Consider the following 18,159-nt stretch of genomic DNA (forward strand, 5'->3'; position numbering starts at 1 on the left):
GGCCGACGTGCCTTCCGTTACGATACCGTCGCCATCGGTCACCAAGGCGAGCTGCCGCCTGGGTGTGGCTACCCGCTCGGGCACGAGTGATCACAGGGAACTTCCGCGTCGTCCCGTTCCGGCTCGAGCCAGGGTTCCTGCTGCTGTGAGACAGACGTTTGTGGTGCGTCAGCGGCCCCATGCTCCTGCTCGGACCGCCGGTTTGCTGAGTCCTGGCCACGACTTCCGGGTCTGGTCTGCTTGGTCTCGGGAGTGTTCGGAGCGTCTCGCACCAGTTCGCTGGTGTCCTGTCCGTGAAACAACCGGCCAAGCTCTGCGACCTCAACCTCGACGACCACTGTGCCCCAGCAAGGCACGTGAGCCGTGCTTAACGCAACTGTTTCGCGGGCCTAGCGCTAGCCAGTGCCGCGGGGAGGTAACAGAACTCTCCTTGTGAACATTTTTGTGTGATTTACCGTTATTTCCTTTGAGTGGTCATCCAACGCCTCCGATATGTTGTAAATACACTTCGTCCTGGGTGTGCGTCCGGCATTCCTCTCACCCAGTTCTGCACGATACTAGCGTAACAGCCACCGTTCATGCCACTTCGTCTGGAATTGCGTCAAAGAAAAAAGAACCGCAAGAACACCCCGCACGAGAAGTTCCAAGAAGCCCTGTTCACGCGGTTTAAAGATATTCCGCTTAGCGGGGAAGTGGTGCAACAAAAATTGGGCCCATCTCCCCGCGAGGGGGACTCGAGTAATTGCGTCGCATAGGGGGTGGGTGTATTGCGTTAACGTTTAGTGTTTGGGGAGTTGGTGGTAGTGAATGCGTTGTATCAGCAGCTTCTTGACGTAGTTTGAATGAGTCAAGGATATAAGGCGCGTTCGTAGCCTCCCATTCTGTGTCGGCTTTGTGGCGCAGTGGGTAGAGCACCATGTACATTGCGTTCCGCCCGCAGGGTCGAGGGATCGAAACCAGGCGCCGGATAGTATTTTTTTCTATATAGTGTAGGGGGAGGGGTGCGGACTACGACTACGGACGTCAACGCGGGTGACATCGCGAGTTACTGAAATGCTCCGCATTTAAAAGCGCCGTGTTCCGCGCATCTGCTGAGGTGCGAGGGCTTCAGGGCAAGCCCCGGCTGGCTTATTATTTTCACCGCGGACTTTTAGCGCATTGCTAAATTAACGGAATTAACGACCGCCGCAATTAATTATACGGTGTCATGGTAGCTGCTGGTACGCGCCTCCCTTTAGATGTCAAATTTGGGGAATCAACAGCTTGGAAAATGATAGTAGTACCGATTTTACGAAGTTCTCTATTTAACGAAATAATTTGCGGTTCCCGGTGACTTCGTTAGATCTGGTTTTAACTGTATAGCTCCGAGAACTTGGGGGGGGGGGGGGGGGGGGGGGGAGCTAGGGAACTCAATGCATCGGTGACACGTCTGTCGGTCGATATATAATGACGAGATCAAATACCTTGGCGACCTCCTCCAAGTTGCGCACCCGTTGGGCTGTATGCGCAGACGCTAAAAAACAATGTGTGTATCTCCATTTTGTTTTGTTTCGTTAAAAATTGGGAGTAGCGCTCGTACTTGCTTTCTTTCGAATTCTTGTGGTTGCCATCTTTCGCGCTTTTCGCCATGGTTTAAAACGGTAACCTGCTAACCCAACAAGTCTCGTTGTGGCGCTGTTGCGTCGAAGTGTCGGTATCGGTCCGACAACTCGTAACGCGCCTCAGCCCAAGAAGAAAAGGGTAAGGTCAATGGCCGCGAAGATGATTACCAGTGGCATTGGTGTCTAGGCATCGGCGCCACTTGTAGAAAACCGCGAGCTGTTATCGCTATCTACGTAAGCATATATGCGTTGCGCAGCGCGTGCCAACTTTTCCTTTTTTTATTTGTTTGTCGAGGTATTTGCGTCTGGTCTTGTTTGCCGTGCGACTGCCTGGTGATCTGTGCGTGTTCTTTGCGGTGGTCAGCTCTTCACTTCGGGCCGTTTGTTGCTGGGCGCTGAGGAACAAATCGCCGTAACGGTTATAGTGTAAACATCTGCCACCGGATCCGCTCCGATGCACAAGCGAGAGGATAGAGCTAGCGGCAGCAATAAAATTCGAGCGTTTTCATTGCGTGTGCTTGTGAACCGTTACGCTTGCGGTATACGCCTCGAGCTTCGCGATCGCTGCGCCGCCTGCCGCCGCTTCTCCGCGGCGTTGACGGGGTTTGCGCTGTGTGACTGATAGGGGCTCGTGCAGTGTTTTGGTTCTATTTCGCTTCTTTTCGCCTTACCGCGCCCTAAAAAAAACTTTTTATGGTGACGACTATAGGCAAAGAGTACGTTTAAAAAGCAGCTGCGTCTTCGTAGAGTACGCGATCGCCTGCAAGAGCTACCCGGGGACGCGGTTCTGCGCGCTTCGTCGCCGCTCTCTGGGCGTCGGCGACGGCAGCAACATATCACCCATGTCACCTCCAAAACATTAGGCACAAATGAATTCTACTGACGCCTTGTTTAGACCTGATACTGGCACAATGAGAGGTTGGCTTCATTTTGCAGCGTGGACAACGAATGCGGCTTCGTTTCGCATATATACGCCGCAGAAAAATATGTTTCGGGGATGTGATTACCCAATCCCGGACAATAACTGATGCCTTTTATAAGAATATAAACCATGCGAAAATGTAAAGTATATTCCAAGCCTGTGCGTCGTTAAATATGTGTCCACACACGCCATATAGCAAGAACCAAGGAAATGAAACCACAGAAAAATAAATGCTGTGCCAATGCGGAATTTAGAAACATAATAGCTGTAACGGAAATTAAAAAAAAAACAGTGCAGCTTCTGGCATGCTAAAGACGTTCGTCTAGGTTTCACTAGACCAACTATACGCGAAATGCACTGCTATTTCGCGAGAAATCGGTTGGGGGGGGGGGGGGCGGGGAGGGGGACGCCGTGTACAAATGCGGAGCGGAATCAAGCAATGAACGTTTTAGTAATCCCACACATAAATCTCGCGTTCACTTTCCTTTTGTTTTTATACTTCAACGAAGAGCTGATCGTACGGCGGACGCATTTTTGGAAGTATACAGGGTAGGCTGTTCAACAAGCGATGAAATGTGTGGTTGGAAGAGTATGGTATGTGATAAGGCCCTCTGATTTCAGTTTCTGGTTTGTTCTGCAGGCTCCCTGTGCCATATGACGATATTTCGAAGAAGCAATTAGTCGCGCACGCGGATTATATTGTAAGCCCGTCTCCGCGCTGCTCGCAGGGGATATATGTAGCAGATGAAGGTCTGCGGGCGCCCACCTCACGACAAGACGACTCTGTCGTGTGCTGATCCCCGAGTATAATTATGCATTGTCCATCGTACGTTTGCTGAATATTCCCGAATTTAACACACACTGGCTTGTAAATGGTGGTGATCAATATCTGAGGTATAATATTGGCAAACGTAACTGGTGTGCTGTCACGTATGAGTGCTCCGCTGATTATGTAAGCGCACAAAACCGATTTAAATCGTAGTGTATAGCTGTAGCATGAACATCTCAGGAACCGGTGGTTACGGAGACACGGCTAGTAAATTCAGGTGAGTGTAACTACAATCGGCTCCATCATACGCCGATTCCGCGACGCTGGCCTCTGACACACACCTGGCGCTTATACAGACCGAAAATACCACACTAAGATCGCGTCGGAAACATTTGCACTCTCGTAAACACACCCCATTTGCGAACAGAGTGACTGCTCCACACAAACATGAATTTCAAACGCCCACAAACGGTAAATCTCAGTCGTGAACGTGCCGCAAAAACCGCAAAAGTAGCGGCGGCACTGGGGAGCGGGGCGCGGACTCCCGCGCCTGCTTTCGAAACGGGCCGCTAGGGGGATTTCAGTGGCGCCCCTACAGGCCGCGCTCGAGGCGTATAGTCAATTAACGACAAACGGGAAAAACCCAAACTGTTACGCGTCGAAACTAAACAGGGAAAGGCGGAGGTATATAAAACACGGTGAAACCAAGATATTGGTCGTTCTCTCTTTTTTTTTTTTTTTTTTTTTTAACACGCTGAACGTGCACAGAACGTTTATTTCTGCTGGTCTGCTGGGTCGGTGTTATTACGACAGCCGAAAATTACCTCCAAGACTCGCCTTTCCAGCCAACGTCGCGTTATTTTCCTCGCCCGGCAGGAATTAGGTTAGTCGTGCGGTCGCCATTTTGGGGCGGTTTCTCTGGAGTGATGACGTCATGACCTGTAGAGCGGACGTTCGCTCCCGGTCGAGGAAGGCGCGCATCCGTCTCACGACGGCCTTTCTCGGCCGCTTTAAAGCGCATGCGCGGTGAGCTCTGCTGTAAAGGAAAGGAAAGGCACGCGGTATATCCTGGATTCCTTCCCCCTCTGACTGAGCACTCCTGTGAGCCCGCCTGTGCAGTGCGCAGCGCTGAGTCGGCAGTCCGTGGAGGCAGATGGATTTGCGCAAGGAGGAAGCGACGGGTTGGCAAGATAGCGGGTGGGCGCTCTAAGAGCGCTCGGAATATGCCGACTATTGTGCCGTATACATTTGCCTTTGTGTGTGCGCGCCGACTCACTGTAACCGAGGTGCCTTAGCGGGCCCACTTCCTCGACGCCTGGAAGGGAAACCGTCGCCGGGCCAGCGGTTTTCGGCGGCGGCCGGTAATACCATGCGCGAACGAAAAATCTCTTTGCCCGGGTGCCCTTGCGGAGAGCAGTGTTGTTGGATGACGACGGGTTGTTGATTTTCGTTGCTCCGGTGCGCGCACGCTTGTATCGTGCCCCCTTTCCCATCTGGTAAGGGTGCTTTTGCCGACGGCTCCGCGGCGCAGTGAAACCAGGACTATCGTTCGTGTTTGTGCGAAACTAAACGGTAGTGATTCGTGATTGTCCCTTGAAGCTGTACTCGACTTTTTGTTTGTTTTAATGCACGTGAAGTACTTCTCCTGGAAGAAGTAAATACCAGTACTGAAGTTAGGAGTTGGAATCCATTACTGCGAAGCGATTGGAATCCAGTATATCTCACGTTTCGTGACTCCAAGCCCCGGAATTGAGTGAAGCTAGGCGGAATGTCACGGGATGCACCCGACGCAGGGCGGTGCAGGCGAACGGTAATAATTATGTGCAACGTGACGCGTTATCTCTTCCTTCTGCGTTATTCCTTGCGCGTGTCTGGTTGTTTACCCCGCATTTGTACGGTCGGTACGGTAAACGGCCGTTCACCGGCACTTCGGGTCGCTCATCCTCACTGCAAGGTTAGCTGTTTATTTGAAGCTTCCATCTGCCGTCCGTCGTTTTTCTTTTTCACGCTTGTGCTGTCAGCTGCTTTGTTTTCCTTGTGCTGTCCAACAAGATGTCCAACAAGAGATGCACGTCTAAAATGTCGCACCTCGCAAAGCTGGCTGTCAAGGGCTGCACGGCCGCGGTGACCCGCCAAGGCTCTCGAATGGAAACCATGCGATGAAAATGAAGAAATCAAGGGCTTCATCGTGAATGGCGCCGCACGCCACTGCGAGAGGGATAAGTTGCAATCTTGGACCCGCTTATAAGCGGTGTCAAATCGTAGTGTTGTGGTAGCCTGATTGCTTTCCGCGTACAGGAGGGCAGTTGACGCTTGCGAATCATGGCGTTGACTGGCCCAAACTGAGCGACGGATTTCCGCCCGGTGAGAATGAGTTGCCATTCTCGACGCAGATCCTTTGCAAGTTCTGTGAAGTTACAGTAGGCTGTTCATCTACGCGAGAGGGAAGGCGCCAATTTTTTCCGCACACCTGCTGCGCGCCTTGAAGGCAGGCACAACACGCGAGAACAGACACGACCGCGTCTTACCACTACGCGTTTACGCGACACGACCTGCGCGGTCCTTGCCGTCCAGCCGCGAGAACAGGAGATCGTGGTCGGTCCCCGTGAGCGTGTCTTGCAGAGGCGTTTTCTACCGAAGTCTGTCTCGTGGGAGCGCGTGTCCTGCTGATCAGGTGCATCACGCCCGCTGGGAGGGAGTCGCTCGGCGATCTCTCACGGTCTTGTTGGGGCTGGCAGAGGCTCGCTGATGGCGATCCGCTAGCTTGCCGCCGCCGACGAGCGCGTTGGCCTGCGGGCGGAGGGGGGAATGCTCTCCGCTGCCGGTTCGGCGAGTGGCGTGATCGGGGGGAAGGGGCCCGTTTCGTCGTCGGCCATGTTCGTCTGCAGGAAGGCGGTCCCGGGCTGACCCAGAGACCCTCGGGCCAATGTCAGGGCCGCCGCGCCGTGGCCTAGATCGGCGGCCGACCGGGAAACGGGGTCGTTCACACGGAGCGCGCGCGCGCCACTGTTTGTGCCGCTTCCGCGACAGGCGTCGCAGTCCGCGCGGTGGTCGCCGCGGCCCCCCTCTTCCCTCGGTGGTCCGTGACGCGGAAGGGGGCCCCCATTTTCTTTGGAGGCGAAAGCGCTGGTCTTCCTTCCGCGCCGACCAGTTCCCTCGCCGCCGTCCGGGCGCCATGAGCCTCGGCTGACCCGTGTCCCTCCCGAGGAGCCAGGCGCCATGGGCGACGCGCCGCTGCCATCGACGCCGACGCCGCAGCGACGCGACGCCGTGGTGCACAAACTCCAAGAGGCCGCCCTGGCCGCCGTGCGCCGCGCTCTACGCCACTGTGCCAGGTGGGACCCCTCTCGCTTTCACCGCCCCCCTGTACTAGGTCCACGTGCGTGCGACGAGTCCTTCTTCGGCCCCTAAGGCTTCGGCGCTGTCATCGGCCATGGGGACCCGTGTGTCGCTAGGACGCGTGGCCGACGGATAACTCCCAGCTGCCGTTTGGCGACACGTTTGGATTTCGTTGCGGCCGTGTGGGGGCCATAGCAATCCTTGACCGTGAGAGTACCATGGTGTCCTGGAGGACCGTTAGGCTGAAGAGCGCCTGGAGCATACCGTGTTCTCCACCGCTGGCGTTCACCGCGTTCGCTTGCTTGGGTGGGCGGGTATGTTCTGTATATTTTATTTTTTATTAGTTTCTATAGACATGGCGCTGTGTCTCCGCAATATAAAGAGAAGCTGCGGCTGCAAAACGGGCATGAGAGAAGAAGATAGCGGATGGAACATGGTGTTGAACTTGTCGACCTGGCAATCACGGCTGCCACTTCGCAGGCCTGTGCGTGCGCTTCACAACGTTCACGAGCCCTCGGGACGTTCGAAGACGGGCAAGACGTGGAAGTTACGTTGCAGAGTTGTTTCTTGTGACGTATGTAGGAAACTGGCCGTTACGCAAGGCCGCTTTAATTTGATCTAACCTTACTCGGCCAAATTGGGCGCTGCGGACCTCCTCACTCACCGCGCTGCCCTCTCGCACTCGGTGCAAGTTTAGAATTCGCTCCTGAAACCTGTTGCGGTGCGCTGCCTCATGCCTTTCGCTTTCGTGACACAGACCTTTTGACCAAGCCCACGCACTTAAAATTCGTACAGTTATATTTTGTTCTCAGTGTTCGTTTCTCTCGGGCACAAATGTTCTGCCTCTTCCCTCGCTACCGCGTTCCTTCGCACTTTGCAACGCAACTTCTTGCAGTTGTTTAGGCATCTTCTTCAGTTCGCCGAACGTTATGTGCAACAGCATTGAACATGTCCCGAACAAGTGTTCTGGGGTAATAGTGATCACAGTCTCGCGCTTATATGATGAGTCATCTGGGTTAGCGCCTGCTGTCGCAGTTAAACACGGTCGTAGGACTAAGACACAAACGTAGCGCAGGCGACACATTGAACGATTAGCGATTGTACCACTTTTATCGCTCTGGTACGCGGGCGGCGCCGTATCCGGCTGTAGCTTTCAACAAGATTGCCCGAATGGGTGCTTTGAGATCATAGCGACCACAGCCGCGCGCTTATATGGTGAGACATCTGTGTGGGAGCAGCGGCCCAGTTGTAGGACTCGGAAGCAAACGTGTAGCGAAGGCTACTCGTTGAATCATTGGAGATTGGACTAGATCCGGTATCTTTTTATCTCTGGTGTATTAGAGATTGGACTCTGGTAACTTTAATCGCTTTGGTCCGCACGCGGCCGTACCTTTCAATAGTGTGTCATCTCCTCGCGGTACAATTCGTCGCGGATACAGGAATGACACTTGAATATGAACGTCTTTGACAAGAGTCTGTCTGGTAGGGTGAAACTGGAGGGAAATGCAAATACGCCAACCAAGGCGTTTATACACTTAGTAATACAAATGCTGCAGAGAAAACTGATCACTCCGGCTGCCAGGAAACCCCTATCATTCCACTTTTGTCTCTGCTTTCAGTCGTTCCGCTGCAAACAGTCACTTTTCGCAATAAAAGGCACCAGCGTCTGGTCCCGGGAATGAAGGTTCTGACATACAAACCGCGACGAAACCGTTGCGCTTTATTGAGCTGCTGTAGTCAGTTCATTGTATGCGTAATTCTATATGTAAAGCAGCTAGAAGAGGAGTTCGTTTGTCCTTCCGTACATCTGTTGTGTTGCAGTTGCTTGTGTGGCGTATACTGTCTTCGGGACTTGTCACTTTGCTGTTCGAACAGTCGTTTTCTACGCCCGTTCTTTGTATAATAATCTCTCTGCCCCATTCGTTGCCGGCATCACGATATTTGCCTGTTGGTTGAAAGTACGCGTCCATTTCACTTAGAGCGAGAGTGCCTTTTCACGTTACGCCCGGTGTTCGCGAATGCATTAGTACTCGTTGCGCCCCTCGTGGGCCATACATCTGCTGTCTATACCGTCTTTGAAAAGTTCCAGGCTTCCTCACAGGACTTTGTGCTGTGGCGTAGGTTTCTACAAACGACATTTTTCATTACTTTTCTTTTCTTGAGGGGGGTGGACAGTCTGGAGGATGGGTCATTTAGAATATTCGGCCTCTCTTATCGTTCTCTCGATCATTTTACTCGGTAATCAGCGCCGTTACTTCATTCCTTCTTTCTGCATCTTTGCGTTCGCTCCATTGCTAAAATCAGAGCGAAACTCCCAGTGGAATGTAGAGGCGTTAGATCAATTAAAGTGAAATTAAAGAAATAGAAAAACGTTTGTGCTGCCGCGTGAGCTAGGTGGGAACCAGAAACAGCGGAAGTAGCAAATCTACTAACGCGTCGAACCCGCACTACGTGGTGCCTTTTTCTTTTGCGGATTCGGAGGAGTGGTTATCCGCACTTGCGAAATTCGCAATGCATTCCTGCCAACGGTGCGATTTTCGTTTTTCTAGAGCACTGTGTTTGCTCACCTAATCACGTCTGTCACGGGTGGAGTTTTTGTGCTTGTAAAAAAAAAAGGGGGGGGGGGAGGGAGAGAAACCTTACATTTCGTACAAGTCTGATGCCTGAAGTTGCATGCCTGAACGTCACGGGAAAAAAAAAAACATAACACCCATCTATAGTTCTGTTCCTATTGGTCCGGCCGGTCCGCGACGCATGCAGCAGCGCCCGAAATGTTTGGTCGTCCCAAACATTCGGTAGTTTATCGCAGCTGCGAAAATAGATCGCTGTGCCGCAATTCGCACTTTCGGGATTTTAAATGCAGAGCATTTCAGTAACTCACGATGTCACCCGCGTTGACGTCCGTAGTCCGCACCACACCCCTCCCTACTATATATAAAAAAAATACTATCCGGCGCCCGGTTTCGATCCCTCGACCCTGCGGCCGGAACGCAATGTACATGGTGCTCTACCCACTGCGCCACAAAGCCGACACAGAATGGGACGCTACGGACGCGCCTTATATCGTTGACTCGTTCAAATTACTGCTGACGAGCGCTCTCTCGTCAGCAGTTGCCAATAGATCGCTGTGCCGCAATTCGCACTTTGTAGTTCGGGATTTTAAATGCAGCGCATTTCAGTAACTCACGATGTCACCCGCGTTGACGTCCGTAGTTCGCACCGCACCCCTCCCTACTATATAAAAAAAATACTATCCGGCGCCCGGTTTCGATCCCTCGACCCTGCGGGCGGAACGCAATGTACATGGTGCTCTACCCACTGCGCCACAAAGCCGACACAGAATGGGACGCTACGGACGCGCCTTATATCGTTGACTCATTCAAATTACTGCTGACGAGCGCTCTCTCGTCAGCAGTTGCCACAAGTGCAACAACATTAACGTAACGCAAACTACTTAACGTCGTGCGCCCCCGGAAATGCTCTGCATTTGGCACGTGCCCCTCGCGAGGGGGACGTTTCACTGGGTCTTCTCTCGGTCGCGGGACCCGTGGCGCCATCTGACGGAGGCGCGGCACAACTCGTAGCACTTTCTTTGAAAAAGCGCATCGAAAGCGCGGCAAATATGAAATAAGGATGACACGCTTTCGAGGCAATCCGCCGACGCGGCTGCTTTGTGTACAGACTCGGCGGCGAGCGTCTTGGGACTCTGGTGCCGATTTGGAACAGGTCTCGTCCAATTGAGGAGTTTCCTCTCCGGCTGCGATCTACAAACGCCTCCTAGATAACAATTTGAAGCACAAAACTCTGTAGAGAGACGCGTAAACGAGTGTCCCGGTGTTCTGGCTACGCCGGTCATTAGGACCTCTAGGTCTCAGCGCCTTAGCCCCTCGTCCCACTGCTCTTAACAAGTAATTGGAGGTCACGGGCATTTAGGACATCCCCACAGGATATGACGCAGAGTGGTGAGGGCGCCGCCTGCAGGGCCCTCTGGAAAGGGGTATAAGAGAAGGAAAGGCGGTAAATGTTTATGGGAGTGGAAAATGCTGTTGTGCGTTGCCTTTTTCCATTTCATGCGTAAACCGTGCGGAGACACTCCCATCTGCGGCAACCAAGGCTAGACTCTTGTCGAAACCGTAGCGGCTTGAGATCGCCGATGACTACGTCTAGCGGCCTCACCGTGACTTCCATGCATGCCCTTGAAAGGCGGCTGGGTCGATGCCGGTTACATAACGCGTGTTCGACACTTTGGGATCGCGTTGCACGCGCCGTGCATGCATCGGGGATAAATTTGTCGCACTTAGCACAGGACCGGTATAAATGGAGGTCCATGGGAGAGGCCTTCTCCCTGCAGTGGTCGTAGATAGGCTGATGATGATGGTGATGCACGTGCCGAAAGATTCCCACCGAATCCTTAACGGTACCGCCATTAGGGAGGGGCGCTCTAGTCTTCGCTAAGGTGGTTACCGACAGGACGTGAGCGCTGCGTGTGACGATAATGATTAGAGGCGTTCCCTTTGCATGGGGGCGTTGATTTTAAACTACCGCCTTGACTGTTTCATAATATTCGTTCTCGGCATGCGCCTTGGCAGTTAACATTCCGCGTCCGTGACTTATAACTTCTTGGAAACAATGCGAGATGGACACAGCCTGCGAAACTTGCCGTTCACAGCTTGCCGTGCAATTACAATTGCACGGCAACACAAAAACACACAGGCTGCTCGGAAAAGTCGGCGCTGTATGCCCGAGCGCGCAGAGAACTTCGATGCAGCCAGCGCCTCCTTGTATCATTTTCTGACGGCGTGCCCTTACTTTTCCTAATCGCCCCCTCTCATCCTTCCCTTTGAACGAGCGAGCGATTGGACGCTTTCACTGCGCAACCGCACGAGGCGCTGGCCTGACCTTGGCTGAGCTTGAAGGTCAGACGGACGGTACGAGGAGCGAGGCGTTTTGTGGGTTTTTCTGAGAGAGAAGTTTTTTCTGAGAGCGAGGCGTTTTCTGAGAGAGAAACGTCTTTATTTGCCCTTCTATAAAGGCTTCTGCGTTGCTGGGTGAAGGGGCTGCTGTTACCAGTCGCCCCCAAGAACTGCTTCAATGTGTTGGAGGTGGGCTTGAACATTTAACGTTCAGTTTGAATCTAGTTCAGTTCTACTCAGATGGAAACATGCGCTTCAGAATTAATGTCTGAACCAAGCACGGTTCCCGCAGTCACGCCATTGCATAGGTGAGAGCTTCACTATATAGGTTTGGCTTCGTCCCTCGACGTGCTGTCAGCGTGCTGACTGTCCTGTTTTGTCGGCTACAAAAAAATTTTGGCACGCAATAAACGTTCGGAGGCGAGAAATTTGAAATCCGCCTTTTTAAGTCCGAAGGATCGTTTCTCGTCGAAGAAAATTGTAGGGAAGTCTTAAACTGCCCAATTTCTGGAATAAAGCCAAACCCGGTATTGTTCTCCCGGTTCCCTTAAAGGTGTTTTCCTAGAACCGAGGTCACAAGTTTGGCCGAATGTGGCACTAAGTTGACGTGATAAAAACTTCAACAGCTTGGCGAATTCGTTTACAAGGTTATGGTGAGGATGACACGGTTGCCAACGGGTGTCAGCAACCGTGAGGGTGTAGGGTGTTGTTTCCTTTGACCATGAATCGCATCAGGGTGTATAACAATCCGATACAAGACGCCTTGTAAGATGCCTGTGTGCCGGGATCATTCGCCGCGGTAATCGTAGTGGAAAAGGACAGTGGTCGCAGTGCAAGCTTCCTTTCCGGCGGTGGCAGCCGCACCCAAAGCCTTCGAGAGGCTCGGACAGGCCATCAGCCGTTCCTGTACTTCCGAAGCTGCGTACATGCAGGGTCAGCGCTCCGCACGGCGACACAGAAGCAAGCGTATACGCAAACATTGGCGTCTTGGTTGGCGGCCGCCCGTCGTGCGTATACGCACTGCACCGACAGAGGCGTCAAGAGGAGCGCCCGCTGCCCTCGCGATTGTTCCGCCTCGTTGGCGGTGACACGGTACTCGGAGAAAGGTACACGCGTAAACATGGAAATCGACAGCCCTGCTGCTGCTGCTGCTGCTGCTCTCGAGGCACTGCGGGCCAGCCTTTTTCCCGGCTCCCGAAAATAGCAGCGACGTTGTGGCCTTAGGCGCCGCGATCGGGCAGCCGTGGCGCCGAATTCTGGAGGAGCCCTTGCGCAATTGGCCCGCGCAGCTTCTCGCGCGCTTCTCGTCACATCCTGGTGGCTGTCGATTTCACGTGGGTGAAAACCAGGGCAGTGTGTCTGCTCGGCTGCGCGCGGCGTGCACCGCCCCCCCTCCACCCGTCTTCTCGGTCGGAAAAGGGGACCGTGAACGCCGGCACTGCGGCCCGGCCGTCAGCGATCTTTAAGAGGACGCTCTCCGTAGTGCTTCGCCGGCTGGTGGGCCAAGGGCGACTCGTTGCTCCGTCTCGATTGAACTTTACACTCCATGGGGCCACAAGGGCGAAAACATTGTGGTGTTCGTATGTATATATGGTGAAGCTACGAATGCAGCGACGCGTTCTCTGAAGGATGTGCGTACGTGTACCGAAGCACGGCTGGCGTCATTCATGCTCTGCCGCGGGGCTTTAAGGGCCAACCACATGCAGCGTATTTTCGGCGTCGCGCGAGCGTCAGCGTCGTTCGGCGTCAACGCGCGGGCCCGCAGGAGAGGGCTAGTAACCGCATGGGACCGGCGAAATCACGCGCCGGCGTGCGCGCTCGACGCTTCTTTCGGCGTCCAGCTCGAGATTGAACAGTCGCCGGTATTTGTCGCGCAGGGACTTCCATTTTTTCTGCACGGTTTCTGCGGCACAAACGCACGAAAACAATGACGACTTGTTACAATAACTATGCGCACAGGCTGCAGCGCAGGTGACAAATGCCTTACCTCCGTCCGCAACACCAGGCGCCACGGCTGCTGCCGCTTCATCCCACAACGTCTGTTTGCGGGGTTTGTTCTTGTTATCTTTGTGTTTAGCCCGCCATAGAGCGGGGCGGGCTGCGACTGCAGTTATTAATGCCCCAGCGTCGATGTTCGGCATGCCGGCCACCATTAAAACAGCGAGTCGGACTGGCACAACCGGAAACTGGCACCAGCGCCGCTTCCGCCGCTCGCGCCGATATCTGGCGAGCGTAGATATCGGCGTAGCCCGAGCGTCAGCCCGCGTCGCCATGCATTTTGGCGCGCGCGCTGACGCTCGTCGACGCCGAACGACGCTGACGCTCGCGCGACGCCGAAAATACGCTGCATGTGGTTGGGCCTTAAAGAGGCCATGAAAGGCGTTCAGGGCACACTAAATGAACTAGTGCAGTCGTTAGGTTAGGTGGTCAACGTCAGCAGTGCCAAGCATAACATTTTTTTTTTTTTTTACGTGCAGTGGAAAGCTCAGACATTTGTCTCGAAGTTTGTTGCCTGGTTCCCACCCTTTCATGCGTTGTTTTGGGCTCTACCATCTTTCCGCACGTACGTCATCGATTCTCCCACGTACGTCATGAAGCAGAAATCTTGCAGTTGGACGGCTTTTTTCGCGCGCTTTCAGTGAAGTGTCGTGTGCTCAGCGTCGACGGGTCGCGGTGGCGCCTTTGGTTAATTAGCGTTTCCTGTAGCACGCTTAACGCTATCGTGTTCGTCAATATTTATCTTTTTTACTCTATTACCACGCTTCTCGTTAAGCCGCGTTGGCCAGGCCCACACGACGACAGCACGTAGGCGACGCCGACTTCCGTGTTCGCAGAGCGCTTTGTCACACGACGCCGACGGCGGCACGTGCACGTCGACCGATCGAAAGTCCGCGTGGTGTGACTGGCTCGCTATCCGAAGACTCCGACAATACCAATCGCCCGAACGGTCGTCGGGAATCGAACGTGAAGCGGAAACTGCGTGCGCCCCCCGACAACATTCGTGCTTTAATGAATGCGGCTCTGTTCTGTTAGTTCCTAGAGTGTTATTAACATAGTAAGGAACATGAAGTTCATACAACTTAAGACACTTCGGCCGTTCGCTTTCGTGACAGTTCGTTTCCCGGAGTTGCAAACTGCACATTTGTGTGCGACCAGCAGCGTTTGTAGAAAATATGAGCTCATTTAAGAGTAAAAGAGGAGTTCATCATAATCATCATCATCATCATCACCAGCCTATCTACGCCCACTGCAGGGCAAAGGCCTCTCCCATTATTCTCCAATTACCTCGGTCCTGTGCCAACTGTGACTAATTTATCCCCGCAAACTTCTTGATCTCATCTGCCCATCTAACTTTCTGCCGCCCCCTGCAACGCTTGCCTTCTCTAGGGATCCACTCTGTTACCCTTAATGACCAGCGGTTATCTTGCCTTCGCATTACATGCCCTGCCCACGTCCATTTCTTCTTCTTAATTTCTACTAATATGTCTTTAACACCAGTTTGCTCCCTGACCCACTCCGCTCTCTTCTTGGCCCTTAATGTTACACCTATCATTTTCCGCTCCATTGCCCGCTGAGTCGTTCTCAATTTAAGTTGAACCCTCTTAGTGAGCCTCCAAGTTTCTGCCCCGTAGGTGAGTACCGGTAAGATGCAGCTGTCATACACTTTCTTCTTCAGCGACAATGGTAGGCTGCTATTCATTATCTGAGAATGTCTGCCATATGCACCCCACCCCATTCTGATCCTTCTAATTATCTCTGCCTCATGGTTGGGATCTGGGGTCACAACTTGGCCTAAGTATATATATTCGCTTACCACTTCCACTGCCTCGCCATCTATCTCAAACTGCTGTGCTGTCCCGAGGTTATTGATCATTACTTTAGTTTTCTGCATATTAATTTTCGGGCCCACGGTTCTACTCTGTTCGCCCAGTGCGGAAAGCATGCTTTGCAATTCGTGCCCGGAGTTACTTAAAAAGTTAAAGAGGAGTTACGGAAGGTTTATTAGGTAATACGGAATCGATATCGGCTGAAGTTTTTAGCAGAAAGCGTATAACAAAAGCACGGCGAGCACTATTCGCGCAGGGCGAAATCGCTGGAGCAGCCGAAACAGTGCTGTTCCTGGAGATCAGCAATGGTGTACACTATACAGGTTATTTCCGCGCATCTGCCCATGTGCACGTAGGTCCTGCCACTAAGTGTGGAACCGTTAGTTAGATAGTAACATTCACTGATAATGCAAAATTCTATGAATAATTGAACATAATAAGTACAGCACTTTCCCGACTCCAAATTACGATTAAGAAGTTTTTGCAAATCCACGTGCTCACTTGTATATGCTCTTATTAAAATGCATAATTCTAAAGTTATCGCTAAAATATTTGATTTTTTCGACAGGGCCACCGACTCTATCAGATGACTTTCCTCTGCTGGCTATAAAAGCAAAAAAGAGCAGGTGTATGTCTACGTTAAGGCGAAACCACATGCAACGTTTTGGTCGCGTCTTGCGGCCGTCTGCGGCGCCTGGCGCCGACGCGAAACGGGCGTTGGAGAGGGCAAGCAACCACAAGAGGCGCGCAAAGAGCGCTTCTCCGATCCAAGTTGCCAGACCTACTTTGGTAAAGGCAGCATCGTTCTGTTTGAGTCATTCCTAATAAACTAAAGAATAATCAAAACTTCAACAAACAAAACACGTTAAATTGATGCTCTATTAAATAAAGTGCTAAAGAGCCGCCAAATAAAGAGCCGCCATGTTGATTGCGGAGGGGGACCGGAAATTGAGGGTAGCAACATCCAGCGCAGACGCCGAAAACGGACCGAAAATCTGGGATGCGCAGACACCGGCGCTCCGAGCGCGCTGCTGTGTATTTGGTGGCGCGCGCTGAACGCACGTCGCCGCGGACGGTCTCCAAACGCGACCAAAACGTCGCATGTGGTTGCGCCTTTAACTGAGTTATACTCGCTCTGCTCGTGCATTCATTTGGTATTCTTCGTCAATTTATTTGTTGGTTGTCTACGTGTGATATGTGTGTGTTGAATGTGTGTATGTAGTCTGCGCGCTCAGTAGATTCACATTGTCACGCGTAGCTTTTTGCAGGGTTATGCATGACCAGTTAGTAAAGGCGCTAAGTACCTCGTTTATACTGCGACAAGTAACTGGTTAGTGTTCTGTTAGTAAGTGCCACGACTTTTTTTTTAAGAGTGTTACGTTGGTTAGACGTTACCGCAGAGGGAAACGTGAGCGAGTGTCTGGGCACCCACTGCACACTCACGCACGCATGATCCGTATCCACGTCGGGGATTGGCCATAAACGGCAACGCCAATACCCCACTTCTATGGCGCATTACGTCTTTGTTAGCTGGAATTCTGGCTATCTCAATTTTGGGGCTTCGCAAAATCTTCGCTCGCATTTTCCTTGGCCACAATACCCTTGACAGCTACAATGGTTTATCTTTTTGACGTGAGCCATTGTAGCGGATTGGATTGGATTGAATAAACTTTTATTAAGCCTGCAGAACTAACGCTGACGTCAAGACGCTAGCGCTCGTCGATCGGGCCTACATCATCCTCGAGGGGACGGCTGGGCCGTCCCTTTACGGTCCCCCATCGGGGTCCTCCGGGGCTTGCCTCGCCATTGCCTCTCGGACCTGCTGGACGGCCCAGAGTTGGTCTTCTTGGTTGTATGATGCCAGCGCCGCTTCTAGCCGCGGCGGTAGGAGTCCTGAGTTAGCTTCGTCCGGGTGTGTCTTGCAGTCCCACAGCATGTGCGTTAGCGTGGCCGTCTCCCTTCGGCAGACCTTGCACTTGCTGTCTGGGTAGGCATCGGGATACATCCTGTGCATCATGTGCGGCGTCGGAACGGTCCTCGTTTGCAGTTGTCGGAATGTAACCGCCTGGGCTCTGTCCAGCTTTTCGCTGGGTGGAGGGAGATTCCTTCGAGCCAGGCGGTACGCCTTCGTGATCTCGTTGTATCCGACTAGTCTGTCTTTGGCGCTATACCAGAGTCGCGAGGCCTCGTCGTCGCCGTCGGCGCGGAGGGATAGCGCGCGCGCCGCGGCATGGGCCGACTCGTTCCGATTGATCTTGCTCTCCGACACTTTGCCCTCGTGCGCCGGGAACCAGATGATGCGTTTTTTGGCTCGAATATGGGCTCGCTCCAGGATGCGAGCAGCCGTCGGTGAAACTTCGCCCTTGGCGAAATTTCGCACTGCTTGACGCGAGTCGCTGAGGACCGCGGTGCATCCCTCGTCGATTATCGCCAAGGCAATGGCCACCTCCTCGGCTTCTTCAGCCTGGTCGCATTTCACGCTCGCCGCCGATCTCGTGTTGCCCGTGCCGTCGACCGCGACCGCCACGTAACGGCGTCCGCCCGCGCATTCCGCGGCGTCGACGAAGCGGGCTTTTGGGTCCTCGCCGCACTTGTCGACGAGGGCCTTGGCTCTTGCTTGACGTCGGCCCTTGTTGTGCTCTGGATGTACGTTTCTGGGTATTGGATCCACTCGCAGGTCGCGGCGAATCTCTTCCTTAAGCGAGGTCTTGCGTCCTTGTTGTTGGTGGTACCCAATGTTCAGCTTCTCGAGGATGGTGCGTCCGGCCTTGGTCTTCGACAGTCTCTC

General features: G+C 53.2%; 1 protein-coding gene across 3 annotated transcripts in view; it reads left to right on the forward strand.

Annotated features, from left to right (window-relative positions):
* The window catches only part of Hmgcr (HMG coenzyme A reductase), an 89,527-nt gene that overhangs the window by 31,170 nt on the left and 40,198 nt on the right, over window positions 1-18,159 (forward strand). The window contains exon 1 of one of the 3 annotated variants that reach the window (XM_077676813.1): window positions 6,497-6,627. The exons of the other annotated variants lie outside the window; for them this stretch is intronic. Coding sequence (XP_077532939.1) covers window positions 6,512-6,627 — 116 coding nt within the window. The 5' untranslated portion in view covers window positions 6,497-6,511. Of the gene's footprint in view, window positions 1-6,496; window positions 6,628-18,159 lie in introns of those variants that run through there. 3 annotated transcript variants of the gene reach the window in all.

The sequence above is a fragment of the Haemaphysalis longicornis genome, unplaced genomic scaffold (genome assembly GCF_048455015.1).
Source record: "Haemaphysalis longicornis isolate Haplotype H1 unplaced genomic scaffold, Haemaphysalis longicornis Haplotype H1 scaffold_7, whole genome shotgun sequence".
Lineage (NCBI taxonomy): Eukaryota > Metazoa > Arthropoda > Arachnida > Ixodida > Ixodidae > Haemaphysalis > Haemaphysalis longicornis.